The sequence below is a fragment of the Mustela putorius genome, unplaced genomic scaffold (genome assembly GCF_011764305.1).
Source record: "Mustela putorius furo isolate JIRA1106 unplaced genomic scaffold, ASM1176430v1.1 tig00537227_pilon_pilon_pilon, whole genome shotgun sequence".
Lineage (NCBI taxonomy): Eukaryota > Metazoa > Chordata > Mammalia > Carnivora > Mustelidae > Mustela > Mustela putorius.
The window spans coordinates 28,350,366-28,365,569 of NW_025422368.1; the positions used below are offsets into that span (position 1 = coordinate 28,350,366).

General features: G+C 34.7%; 1 protein-coding gene across 2 annotated transcripts in view; it reads right to left on the bottom strand.

Moving 5' to 3' along the window:
- Positions 1 to 15,204, bottom strand: part of PDE3A (phosphodiesterase 3A) — a 321,856-nt gene that overhangs the window by 124,989 nt on the left and 181,663 nt on the right. For both annotated transcript variants that reach the window (XM_004755730.3, XM_004755732.3), the window contains exon 2: positions 1,005 to 1,055. In XM_004755730.3, the coding sequence (XP_004755787.1) occupies positions 1,005 to 1,055 (51 nt within the window). The remainder of the gene's footprint in view (positions 1 to 1,004; positions 1,056 to 15,204) is intronic.

Genomic DNA, 15,204 nt, shown 5'->3' on the forward strand with positions numbered 1-15,204 from the left:
CTCAACTTAAAACAACTGACTGACTGGGTCTTATTCTCCCAGTGACCGAAATTAAATAACTACCAGGCAAATGTAATGATAGCACAGGTCCATATCAGCTTTGTAAAAAAACTGGGAGAGTCTCACATTTGAAAATGAATTCTCATACACAGTATTGCATATTCAACTTGCTTTCTTTTAGCCATAATTTTTTAGGAGCAAATAGAAAGTGTGAGCAGGAGAGGTAAAAATGTCCCAAACAATTTTTACTTGGCCGTCTACAATCACATAAACACACAGTCTGCTAAGAGATAAAGGATTTTTCATCTTTCTTCACAAAATACCGCAGGAGGAGAGGGAATTTTCTTCGTGTAAAACTCAGCCCTCATTCTGTCAGGCAAAGTAATTATGGAAGCAAAACAAATCCACATTGTCTAATTAGGTCATTAAAAAGCATAAATGCGTCATGGAAGTTTTTCCCCTTGCCTAAGACATAAAGTAAGACAATGAAAACAATCTGGTAATATAGAAAGGTTCAGAATTTGTTTCTTTTCAAAAATAATAGGTCCTTTCATCTTTCTATTTCCCTAAGACGAAGACAGTTAATTTGGAGACAGAATCTGTAATTAGTTCAGGGTTTACTTTGATTATATTTCAAAATATTTAACCAAAAACAGGAAGGTAGAAAGAGAAAGAAAATACATAGAAAAATTATCAAAGGAAGTGAATAAAACCAAGAGAGTGGGTTGCTGATCAAAATGTATTGTGCAGAGACAAGATGAATATAAAATCTACATTCATATAAACACAACCAATCTGGGATACCAAAAAGCTCTCAGGAAGAATACACAGGCATCTGCCTTTGGGATCTGAAACCAGACTTTAATCACAGCTAACTTAAATAAAAACAAATGGCATGATTATTTGCCTCTTCCTCTACTTGTTATTGCTTGAGTTTTACAAGACTCACAGCTCAGAATGTTAAGAAACAAAATGCAAAAATAAGGAAAGGAAAATGAACTTACCTGTGATCCTCTTGGCCCTCGTTTGTGATCCCATTCTGAATGACCCATGAGCTGTAATATAATAGAACAATTACCGTAAATTCAATGATACTTATTTTATGTGGAGAATATTTTTACTTTTTCTAAAGAATAATTACATTTTTGAAATCTATGTTTTAATATGAATGTATTAAGTAGCTATCACAAATAAATTAACATGCTTAAAGTAATAATAATTTCTGGTTTGATAGCTAACATTTCAACTGGCAGTTGTTTTGAAGATGTTTTAATATCACTATGTGATAGAGAGAGTCTACTAATCTACAGCTTTATGGTTCTTTGTCAGGAAAATCCTAGAAAGATGTTAACCCAGGTAAAACTTTTCACATGCCATTAAGCTTCTAGCTTATCAAGAAGATATGCTAGGGCCGCCTGGGTGGCTCAGTGGGTTAAAGCCTCTGCCTTCGGCTCAGGTCATGATCCCAGGGTTCTGGGATCGGGTCCCGCATCAGGCTCTCTGGTCAGCGGACGCCTGCTTCCCTCGCTCTCTCTGTCTGCCTCTCTGCCTACTTGTGATCTGTCTCTCTGTCAAACAAATAAACAAAATCTTTGAAAAAAAAAATGCTAAACAAATCATTACTATAGCTTAATTTACTGTCATGAATGATAAAAATGAGAAGGCCAAAATATTTCAATCATTTTTAGTCCTGTTTTGATAATATCACAAAAATAGGAGAGTTCTAAAGAGTGAAATGATTTAAAGCAAAATATGCCTCCAAGGTCACAAAATACAGATTTTCATTAAAAAAAAAAAAGAACTTTATAAAACATTATCAAGCTAGTCCCATAGTTGTAATAGCCCTGAGCTACTTGCTCACAAAGCATGATATTTAATTATTGAAAATAACATGTAACTAGAACACTAAGAAAATACAAGATATTGACTGAGAGGAATAAAATTCCATTCATCTGTCCAGTATGCTTGCTACTCATATGTACCAATGGAAGAACTGCCCATCACTAATAAGCTAGCACATGAACAGGACAGACTATTCAACATATGAATATACCTCATTGGCTTTTCTATACAACATCAATGACAACTTAGTAGAGACAATAAAAAACTAGTATGTGTTTGAACAACATTACCAAGAAATGTTTTTAACCATTTGCAAAATGGTAAGACCTTATTGATGGCCATACAGTGTTCTGATTAAGAAGACCGAATTCTATAGAATTATCAAGTGCTCAGTTTTACCCACAAAAATGTACAGGTTTAACCCAATCTCAATCAAAAGCCACTCATATTTGTTTAGGAAACTGTAAAACACAACTACATACATTTTATCTGAGAAAATAAACTGATAAGAATCAGAAAATACTAGGAGAGTAATATCCTAGTGGGTTATAAAAATTATTAAAACATTATAACATTTAACCCAAATTATAGGACAATGATTTAACACTCAAAATGTAAATGAATGATACATAATAGACAATTGTGAAATGTCAAAATATGAAAAAGAAAATAAAAAAAATCAATGAATATCTAATGAATTAGTCCCCAAGTGGAGGGAAAAAAAGAGAGCAAGATAGAGAGAGAGAAACAGATTCTTCGGAAAAAACGAGAGCTGAACCTTATATACACAAATATAAATTATAGATAAAAAGACAAATTTAAAAAACTGAAATGGTAAGTATAAAATAAAATCCAGGCAAATATTTAGACTACCTTGAAATATAAAGAGATTTTTCAAACTAAACAAAACAAAACACACACAGAGGATTATGATCCAGCTACATAAAACTTCAAATGTCTGTGCAAATGTCACAGCGGCAAAATATCTCTGTTAAATGCCAGGTAAAAAATAATATCTTCAGTACATTAAGAGCTCTACTAATCTGAAAGTAATGTAACCCCTGCAAATAATTAGAGGAGTGGATAAAGATAGTTCACAAAATTAATATCAACAATCAATACTGAGTAACAATTTTATTTGAAGTGAAAAAGTTCAGTAGAAACAGTAATAAGAGAAGACTATTACCCATTAAATTAGCACCATGATCATGCTGAATACTGGTTAGAAGTCAGAGAGCTAAGTATGCATATATATTGCTAGCACGTAGTGTACAGATTCACATATGTATATATTTACACATTTATAAATACACAGACACACATACAATATATATATCAATTTTAATACATATTGCATACTCTTAAAAATTCATACCCTTTCAACCAGAAAATAAAAATGTAAAAACTCAATAATTACAATGTATCAATCTCTGTGTTATCCAACAAAAGGGGAACTATCTGCTAAATTAGAGTATAAAAAGAATATAATATAGCATTTCAAATTTTGTTTTTAGGGCCTTTATACAAAATTACATATGAAATCTTCATGGTATAATAAATGAAAAATATAACAAAGTAATTTTAAATTACTCATCTTTAATAAGATGATCAGTTATTTTAAGCCTTGGAATTAGTGAAATGATTTAACTATAACTTTGCTAGCCCAGGTAATCATCATATAAAACTGCTTAGATGGCTGGTATTTCTTTAAAGCTTTTTTAAAAATTTCTATATTTAATGGCATTACATCTACTAGTAAATATTCATTAATACTCATTAACAGTTGATTATAAAAAAGTTAAACACTAATCAACTAATGAAATAGTCTGATTTAGTAACAGATAAATTAAGACCATTTAATCAGTTTTTCACTAGAACTATTGAAAACCATCTTGACACATTTCAATCACCTGCCTTAGTGAGACCTTGGGAATACCTTTTTGTCAATAACAGGAAGAAAAAAAATAACAGGAAGACAGGAAGCTTGTTTTGGCAACTTTAAACAGATGATAAACTTGAGTACTATGCTGTTAGAATAAAATAATTTAATATTTTTAAGTTTAAATTCAATTAATTAACATACAACATATTATTGGTTTCAAAGTTACAGACCATTGATTCATCAGTCTAGAGTAAAATAATTTATAAGCAGAAGGGTTATCTTCTCCTTTCCCTCACTGTTTTATCTAAGTCTTGGGAAAAATAATACTTTAAGAAGACTGTTATGCCTATTATTCTCTTGCTAATGAATTTCAACTAATAGGATAACTGAGTAAATTCTACTATCACGAGTATCACAGTAAAAAAAGAGGTCAATAAACCACAAACACAAGTTATAATCCACAATATATTGACTTGGAATATTTGATAATGACAGGTAGTAAATAAAAAAGATAACATTTCTCCAAGATCAGAACTAAAATAAGAAAAGCACAGATTTCACTGCCTTCTATCATTACCTATGTTTAAAAAAAAAAAAAAAGATGATTTTTGTTTTTTAGTCTAAGAGCAAAAGTTTTCAAAATGTAGTCTCATTTGGGGCATCACTTAGTACAGAACAAGAAGATAAACTTGATCATTATAAGCCAGAACTTAACAAACCTCCACAAGTTCACTAAATCTGACCTTTAATTTTGAAACATACCATAGTAAAATCAGCCACATGGATTATGTATCAGAGAGTTATTTCCTAGCATTATACAACAGACTACTAAGAGAAATTAAGGATAAAGGCAGGGGCACCTGGGTGGCTCAGTAGCTAAGCCTCTGCTTTCAGCTCAGGTTGTGACTCCAGCTGGGACTGAGCCCCATGTAGGGCTCCCTGATCAGCAGGAAGCCTGCTTCTCCCTCTCCTGTCTCCCACTCTTGCTGTGTTTCTCTGCCAAATATATAAATTTTTTTAAAATGGTAAAAGCATTCTATTTTAGTCTATTATTACATATTTCCATTATATATTATCATTATTCTATTTAAAATCTGAGTCGATCAGTTACGTGTTAATATGTCAAAATGTGTTTTTAAACACTATTACTAGCTTTCTCAAAGTATTGAAGAGTTCTAGAAATCTACATGCTAAGGAAAATACAATCTAAGAAGCAATAAACTGAAATGATAAACAAGATACTGTAATGTTCTCTATTCAAGGAAATTCAACAAGATTTTTTCCCCCTTTGGACTTGAGGAAATCATACAAAGGTTTTGTTTTTAATTAAAATAATCTGAATCAAACATCAACATTAATGATTTTAGTGCTGAATGTCTGAGGTTTGTTATAATATTCTCTGTAATTTGTTTTTTATGTGCAGAGAAAGAGGTGGTGGGGCTGCTGTCCCTCATGGCAGGGCCCTCCTGTCTCCGCAATTACAGCGTACCTGGAGCTGATGAGGATGACGTGGGGAGTGGGGAAGATAAGCACATGATAGCACATGAATATTTGTCTCATTTGCACATAGAATTCATTTTACAGTCATAATAGCACAGTCCTTAGATCATGGACCAATGACTGAAATAACCACAAGGTTTTCACTATCCTAAAAAAAAAGAAAAAATCACCCATTGTGTGATAAACTGCCTGACTTAATCTTACAGATTATTTAAATTAAAATGAAGCATTTGGCCATAGGTTTCCTGTTAAGGCAGAAAGAGAGGGATAATGTTTTAGGAAGTCCCGAGTCACCTCAGTAGCCTCACTCTCTTGACTAATGATTAGGAAAAAAACCAAAAAACTTGCTTAGCTATGATAAATAATGAAAAGGAGAGCTTGCACAATAAAGTCAGTTTATTTCACAATTAAGTGCAAACTGATGTTGTTGAGAAAGTCAAAACATCCTTTGACTCAAACAGGTAGGATTGGTATTAAGTTGCAGATGACAAGGGTAGGTATTTTGACATTTTCATGGGCTTAGATAAAAGACAGAAATGGGTCATGGACCATGAGGAACAGAAGTAGCAACAGCACAATTTTTCTTTTTGCAATTGAATTCATCTGGGCTAAACTTTCAAGACAAATGAATAGTAGCATGATACCTAGATAATTCTGGGAAAAGAGACAGAAAGTCCATTAACATGATATAATATTCTTTCTGGAGAAGGAATATTTATAATTTTATTATTAGTTATATAAAGTTTCTAGAAATGTAAGAGAGATACTAAGACTAGAAAAATGAAAAAAAAAGGGATATTCAAATATATTCCAGTTGATAAAGAATACATGGCTGCTTAATTCAGGAAGAAAAAGGAATGTCTCTCAAATATAAAAACTACCTTCTGCGTTATTTGACTGTGATTACTCCTCTGGGAAAAGGCATTTTAATAAGATGGTTTGGGAATATAGAGGTTACCAAGGTTATGACCACATACGCTGAACAAAAATCTTTCCATCTGAGGAAGGCATGCTCTTAAAACAAAACAAAACAAAACAAACAAACAAAAAAGACCATCTTTCTTCTTTTCCAGCTCCCATTCACCAAGATAGGCAAAGTGGGAACCCTTAAAAATTTATTTCTAGGAAACAAAGCATACTTCCTTTAAAAGAAACACAATTATTTAAAGCATTTTGAAAATCCTAACTTCCCTGACATTGAGTCATTTTCATCCTTATGGAATAAATTCTTTTCTTTCTCTCTCTCTCTCTCTCTCTCTTTAATAATACATTACTACATCACAGTCTTCAGCTAACAGTATGTTACACAGTACTTAGTTCCAAGGAAAACAAAACTGCTGCCAAACACCAAATTTAAAAAGTTCACAGGAGAAAGCAAAGAAGTCAGCATGGAAACAAAATGGTTCTATCTAAGCAGAGGTATTTTTTAATAATAGCATGAGAAATGCAGATAGTTCAAAGTATATTTCTGTAGGTAAGAGACTTTCCTTTCTCATTTCTATGTTTTTCCCTGAGCTATAATCTATTACTTTCTGTTAGTTAGTGTAAAAAAGAATGCCTTTTAAGGGATTCTCAGGAAGAAAAATTTCGCCATAGCTATGAACTGAAAAGAGATGAAAGCTGCATGAGAACCAAGAGAAGCTGCATGTCCTTAAAGAGGGGAGAGTTTTAGACTGGAGAAAAGATAACAATGGAGAGCAACAGTAACATTGTCATCTTCCCCTTCCTCTCCAGAAAACCATTCTTCTGTTTCACTTGTTGAAAATTACTAAAGCATATTTTTGAAAACATAAAAACAATATATATATACTGTTGTATGCACTATTACATAAATGTTCACTGTATATACTTACAGGTACTATGTATGGTGTAGATAAGGATGACAACGTTACTACATAATCCCCTTTGCACTGCATCATTTAGTCATTACACAAATCCTGACCACATATTTATTGTATGCCTGTTATGGTCAAGAAACTATTCTAGGCATAACCTACCCATCCATGAGCAAACCAAGATGCACCAGGAGTCACCTGGCTCTTACAATCCTAACGAAAGGAGATGGAACATAAATAAATAAACATACAAGGTGATGAGAAAGCTTTGCAGAAGCTGAGAGTAAAGGATGGAGAATCTGTGGCTAATGGCCCGTAGGGGCTGGAATAGAGCTGCTTTCAGGTAAGCAGGGATCAGGGAAGTCCTTCTGAAAAAGTGACTTTTTTTTTTTTTAATGAGAGAACTGGAAAAATGAGAGATGTACACACAAACATCTGGGGGACAGGCTCTCCAGATGGAGGAAATAGAACATACCAAGATCTTGAGACAGGAGCATTAGTGGTTAATTTGAGGAGGAGTACGGTGCTCTTAAGCTAAAATTTTTTTTAAAGGGCTGGATCTTTTTAACCACGGGTATAGATCTGGTATTTACTCCCTTTCTCTGGCATGGAATTATCTAAAAGTTAATCATTTGCTCTACTCTTTAAAAATTGCAAAATACATTCTGTAGAGCAATAAGGGCCCAGGGATTCTCCCTTCCCCAAACTCTTCCTCAATTTTATTCAAATTCAACATGAATTTATGGAACAGATCCTACACTCCACAAAGGCATTGATTAGCCATATCACATGGCATAAATTTGTCATTCATCTACATGTTTTTCCAAGAGTCATAAGATACATAAAGAGCAGGGCTGCCTTTAACTCCATTTACTATGAGAGGCACTGAAACGTTTACTGATAAACAAATTAAAGCTTGTCTTTATCATTAGCATGTTCCCTTTGGATTCTTCCCTTGGCAAACTCTTTTTATAATCTCTTTACTACTTACTTAGGCTTTCTCTCTCCCAGATTCTAGGTGGGAAGATGGGCCTGGACTGCTGATTCCCCCATCTGCAGAGTCTACCAGATGGCAGTGCCCAGCCTGGGAAGTCTACACAGGCTCAACCCCTGTCTAGTCCTTTTAGGGGAACCGCTCTCAGTCCTTCATATTCCTTTCCTTCTCCTCCTGTTATCGGTAGACTAAGAAGTTCACCATGACAGCGTGCTCTGCGGGAAAGGGACACCAAAATCTTGTACAGTGTATATACTTCATATACTTGGCCTTAGGCCAAGGGTGTTAAGAGAATCCCCGAGGCTCCCACATACTATTCCCAGCCCTGTGGGGGCTCTTCCCTAGGGTATGGGGCACAGAAAAGCCTACTGCAGGTGACACAAAGATTTATCCTCCTTTATAGTTGAATGGACAAACTGGGAGGAGACTCGCTCTGCCTCCTTCCGGTAAACCAGATAGGGCTGTTGGAAATAATACCAAAGATTTTAGGGGGAGGCAGGGCATGGTTACATTACACAGGATACTGCAAAGAGCCACAAAATTATTCATCAGATACATCCAAGAGCATCATAAAGTTTTTGGGGGATGGGCAGCTGTCACCATGGCTTGCCCTTGACTCTTAGTTGGGGGACAAGAGCAGTGAGTCTTTTTTAGCTTTCTAGTCCCAGGCTTTCATGCCTCAAGGATCTTAAGGAGCTTTCTCAGGATCTAAATATGTTTCTGGTTTTGTTTTGTTTTCCCAGAGTAATTCAGCTTTCTCCTGTTCTCCCCATCTTGAATCTTCAGACAAATTAGCAGGGGAAAAAAAAAAAAATTCTTTAGGCCCCTTAGCATGGAGAGCCTGGAAACAGTAAAGCACTAAATGACTGAAATTAAGGGATTTTTTTTTTCACATTCGGTAATAACTACCTAAATTCCATCCACTTGGCACAGAATAAATCCCTGATCCTTACTCTTAGTGTTCCAACCTAGTATAAACATCAGAAACACGAGGGAATGAGAAGACTTCAAATAGAAATCCAAATATTCTGGAGTTTGAAACCCCAGCTCTCTTCTGCAAATCCTTCATCTATTTCTGGTAATTATGATGATATTCCCACACTCTGATTAAGAGTGTTTCCATAATTCTATTTCTGTCTCCGTTCTCAGAATGATAATCATTGCCCTAAACCTATGTGTGGCCACTGATGAATCAAACCTTCCATTATTTTTATGTATTAGATCCTGACAATCTTGATGACATCGATTTTGGCACTTTTACTGCTAATTTCCATTTTTGGTACTACTATTAAAAATGGAATCACATCAGTCTTACGCTTAAAAAGTACAACAGTTCATGACGAAATAGCAATAAAGTAAAATAAGCTTGTGAAATCCTGCAAAATTCTGAGATAGTCTCAATATATACTAGCACTTTTAAAGTTTGAGAAAGTCTTAAACAAAGGAACATAATTCAACTAAACATTTCCAGAAGTATTTGATCATAGAACACCTTTGTTTCCAAAGGGGTTAAAATTTTCCCTTGAGGGGCACCTGGGTGGCTCAGTGGGTTAAGCCGCTGCCTTCGGCTCAGGTCATGATCTCAGGGTCCTGGGATCGAGTCCCACATCGGGCTCTCTGCTCAGCAGGGAGCCTGCTTCCTCCTCTCTCTGACTGCCTCTCTGTCTACTTGTGATGACTGTCTGTCAAATAAATAAATAAATAAATAAATCTTTTAAAAAGAAAAATTTCCCTTGAAACACATTCTGAGAAACTATTTTTTACAGCTTTCTAAGTGCTTTTCTTATACATTTTTTTCATACAATTTACATACTCACATATAATCCCACAATTTTTTCCTACTATATTACTTTTAACAATAAGGAATTACTGAGTCCAAACCAAATATCACATCCTGAGCAACGAAGTTTACTGGTAAGGAAAAAGAAAAAGACGTGGGAGTTGATTGGTCTTCATGGAATTCACAGTAGTAATTAATGTGATAGATTTATTTCTCTAACATCCATTTTTCCACTCTGTCGTCTCCACCTCATTTAAAAACTGTGGAACAAGAGGAAAACTGAATTTTTCAGACAACCCTATGAAAATACTATAAATTAATCATACTTTTATTTTTTTTCAAATTTTTATTTAAATTTTAGTTAACATATAGTATAATACTGGTTTCAGGAGTAGAATTTAGTGATTCATCATTTATACAGAACACCCAGTGCTCGATGGGTGATGGATATTAATCATATTTTTTAAAGTTGGCTATAGAATGACCTCAAAATGTATAGTAAATTATATATCAGAAGTTAAGTTATACCAAATTCTACCATATCGCTTTAGTACATGTAACTCATTGCTGCATTCACACACTCATTTATTCATTCTACACCCTTCCAACAAATATTTAACAGGTAGCCACAATAAATCTAAAGCCCCGTGCTCTAAGTAAACACAACTAATGTTGATATTGCCAACCCAGAGGCATCACAGGATCTTGATAAAGAGCAGCACAGGGGTTAAGCGCATAGGTTCTAGGGGGCTGCATGGCTGGTTCAAATCTCCCATCTGACATGACAGTCTTACTAGACACATGATCTTGGAAAATTTAGTCTAAGTTTCTGTGCCTTAGTTTCCTATCATTAGAATTCAGATAATAACATAATTCATGAATAATAATTCATGATTTAGGGGAGTATTAAATGACTCATTACATCAAGAAGGTTTAGTGTGTGTAAGGCTTAATGTGTACCTAGTATGAAGGAAGTACCACTCATTAAATGTTATTATTTCTATCACCATTAACAATTATGTAATATTATTTAGGTGTTATCACACTCTGATTCCTTTTAAAAAGTGTAAATGATGATGATCTATATGGCTGCTTTCTATTAAAGTAGAATGGAAGATACCCATCCCTTGACCCATGCCAACATACAATTTATAAAATCCCATCAAATTCATGAGTAAAATGAAACTTTGTGTACCATCACTCACAGTAATATAACACAGGTCCATGACCATGGAGTCTACTGCATTTACTGCATCCAATTCTGATTATTTTCTGTGTAACAGCTGGAAAACCCAAACTGTGGCATTGCTACTTTACTAGGTCCCTTGGTGGTGCAAGCAGTAATGACAACTGGGACAGCTTACTCTTCTTGATGCATAGAGTGGCAAAATGCTGAGAACCACAAATAGCAAAGGCTTGAAAAGATCCGCTAGGCAAAAGCCATACTATGTTTTTCCAATTTGGAAAGAACTCCCACCTTCAGGTGTACCATCTATTAGTTGGAAACACAACCAAATTTCCAATGCAAATGATAGCTAATGCCTGGGGAGAGGGGAATGACAAGCAAACAAAACAAACCCCCAAAATCCATGCAAGTATTTCTAAAATAATCACAGTAAAAAAGCTTTTATGTTCTTAGCAACAAAACAAATGCATTTTTCTTGTAAAATAGTAAACAAGCATTCCAACTTCAAGTGATTAACTCTATCAACTCTACTTTAAGTGAAATGCTAATCTCTGAGCAGCCTTGAATGTGACTATAAATCTATACTTTACAGTTTGTATCATTTCTGCCAATTTGTGTAACCAAGTAAAAATCTTTGAAAATGGGGATCTCGTTTATTATTTCCAGCTCTTTCTATGTTATTTTTAGACAAGATCATGTTACTATTTCTCAGTTTCCCCTATATATATTCAGATTCCATTTCTACAATGCCTCCTGAAAGGACTCATTCAAGAATATCCCCCCCGCCCCAAAATTATTAAAACTCAGTCAAATCCACCAGGACAACTTCATGAAACTAATCTATAAAACTGAACTTAGAAGAAAAATTTGGAAATCCCAGGGAAAATAGTAAAATCCAGAAAAAGTCTTAATTGTGGCAAAAGCTGCAACTCAAGATTCATTTGGATAGCTCTAAGATTTTTCCCCCTTTTTCTTAATCAGATATTCTTATGTATTGTATGTGGTGTAAACAACCTATAATTCCTTTAATGTAAAAGCATTAAAATTAACAGTGTGCTGAAAAGTGGGAAAATTACTTTGGTCTCCAAATAGTTTAACATTTGTGAACCTATAAAAATATAGATATATTACTATTTAGTTGTTAAGGCCTTACATATCAACAAAAGAAACTAAATCTGAGGAAAATTTTCCACTTAAACCATCTCTTTTAGAAATGGTCTTAAAAGTCAATAGCATGACTTTTCAAAATAAATCGCAACAATTCATGTTGCTTAAAAGACTGAGCTCATCTTAAGTCTCATAAAGGACATAAAATACTGAATTAGTTTTTTACAATTTCTTCTCAATGTGAAAGTTACATTTTTCCAAAAATGCTTTTTGTGAATTTTTAAGTCTTATTCAATGCTAAGCCATGTTTCTCATTAGCGCAAAAAAACCTTAAGCAAAATGACATAATTCTCAACATTTTCCAGGCTACTTCCTCCTCATCAAACAGCTTCACTTTGGGGCTGGTAAGAAAAGAACAGATTCACTTAAGTGGCGGACAACAATATATGCCAACTCCATTACATGTATTACATGTCCCTTGGGGTTCTTCTTTTCCTCTGAGCTTGGTATTGCCAAAGTACTTTAGTTCAACTTTCTACAATTAGTAAGTTTGAACAAAACATGTCCATTACGTCCTCAAATCCTTAAACGTTGTTGGAAATAATTTATTATAAGGCCAGAAGATACTCTCTTAGCTCAAGCTTAAGGCAGAATATATATCCACATCCCCAAATTTGACTGAGCCCCTCAATTCTTTTTTATGACTCCAAGAACCATTTGATACGTTGAAAGTCATTTCATCTGTTTATACTGTAAGCAAAGTTCCTTTCATTAAAAAAAGTTTTCTTGGAAATTTATTCCCTTTAGGGACATATTATATGGGTCACTAGGGATGAGGGAAAAGAAATTGGAATATAAGATGTTGTGGCAAGAAAAAGGGAAGGGAGGAAGAAAAAAAGTAGGCATATAGTACTATCTAAAGTTCTTTGTTGCAATGAACTCTTTGAATTTCAAACTTTATGAACTTTCGATTACAAACTTAATAAATACTTTGTATTGTATGAGGTGGATAGTATTACAGGTGCAAAAAGAACGGCCATGCTCTTCTCTCAGTTTTTACTTCAAGTACTAGGGTAGAGAAAACTTACTTGCCTTTTTTCTTTCTTTCTTTCTAAGCGTTACTATACGCCAGAGCCTGTGTTAAAGGCAAAACATAAAAAAAAGGAAGAACTAAAAAAGTTAACTTGGAAGGAAGAAATACAAGAAAATAGATACACAGCTAACGATGGCTATTAAAAAAAATCATTCTGGGTTGTAGAAGACCAATTCTGATTGTTGTATCAATTTACCACTGACCTTGTCAATTTGAATCAGTAATGTACAACAGATGAGATGCTGGTGCTTTAGACTCCTTAAGTAAATTGAAAACTCCCTGGATTTTTTGGGGGGAGAAGGGGACATCTTGAAGGAAATATATAATATATTTTTTTTATTAAACACATTTTCTTTGCTTCCAACCATAACTGGGAGTACTAAAGATTTTACCAACAAACATGTTTCAATATAAATTGTGATTTAGAAATATGGGGAGGGATGGAATTTGACAAAATATTTGTACATCACTGCTACGTCAGAGCCAACCTTCTTTAATGAAATTGCCACAGAAAATTCTTTAGTTTCTAATTCTTTGTTGAGAAATTCAAGGATTAGAATTGTGGGATTCAAAAATGATCAGAAAGTCATACTTGAAAATTGAAAATTATTGTCATTTATGGGAATATTAGGGTGATTTTTCTGTTAGCCTATGTTTCTTCTTTTTGAGAAGTGGTCATTAGGGAATGACTGGTCCCCTGATGTTTCTGGCTGCAGGGTATGCACAAGATGCCCACGACAGTCTCCTTGGAAGGATAAACTCTGGAGTCAAATTTCTTGAAATGAAATTCCTATTCATTTTTCCTAGTTTCATCAATCTGAGTAAATTATTTTATCATTTCTAGTTCTAGTTTCTTCGTTTGTAAAATGGAGATGATAGTATTACCAACTTCACATGATTTATATGAAGATGGGATAGTCAGTACAAAACCATGCAACTGGCTTCTCACTCACTTTAGAATTAAATCTAAACTCACTGCTATAACCTCAAGGCTTGAATATTATTTTCCATGCCTAGAATGAATTTTCCCATTTCATCTATCCATCCCTTCTCCTCCCTCCACCCATTCACCCAACATCAATAAATATGTATTTTGAGCACCTACTCTCGGCCAGGCTTGATACTGCGTCCTGGGGTTAGGGAGTAAACACAGGAGGCCAGCCTTGCTTTCACCTCCCCCCCCCCTTACTCTTCAGCATGACTATTTGCTTCCTGTACTTACTGCAGTATGAAATTATCTTGTCTATTCATTTCATTACTTGTTCACTGTCTGTCTCCTGTTGTAGAAAGTGAGTTTGAGGATAGCAAAAACTTTTGGTCTCATTTTCTATGTGCCCTGGGTCTGGTACCGCTTCAGGGACTTAATAAATATTTGTTTAAAGAATGACTGATTGAGTTGCCCAGAATCTGGTCTTTCGTCACTTGCCTTATGTGACCAAAGCCCTCTAGTTGCTCATATCATATACATTGTATTCTTTTTCCTTCTTCACAGAACCCCAATTTTCATATGGATGGCAATGCGCCCCACTTAAAAACTACATTTCCTGACCTCCTCTCCTCTACACATTGGGCAGCCATGGGACAGTCTTGGCCAATGAGATATAAGCAGAAGTCACTGTGTGAAACTTCCAAGAAAATTCTTTAAAAGAAAAGACTTGGCTAGCTTGTCTCTTCTGCTCTTCTATCTTCCCATTCTTCCTCCTAGAGGGGGTGTAGGATTCTGGAAATGAAGCAATCATCATCTGACACAAAATGACCATGAGGAAAAGATAATTGCTTCTGCCCCCAACAACCTGAAGCCATGAAAATGTCATTATTGAGTCCTATTTGAGCAAACACATACAAATGCAACCTTCCTCTCCCCTTCTTTCTCTTTCTCTCTCTCTCCCCCACCTCCAGCTCTCATGAAGGAGCAGCAAAAATGAAAGGCAATCAATATATACCAAAAAAGGCCTTGGAATTGGAAAAGAAACAGATCCACACAC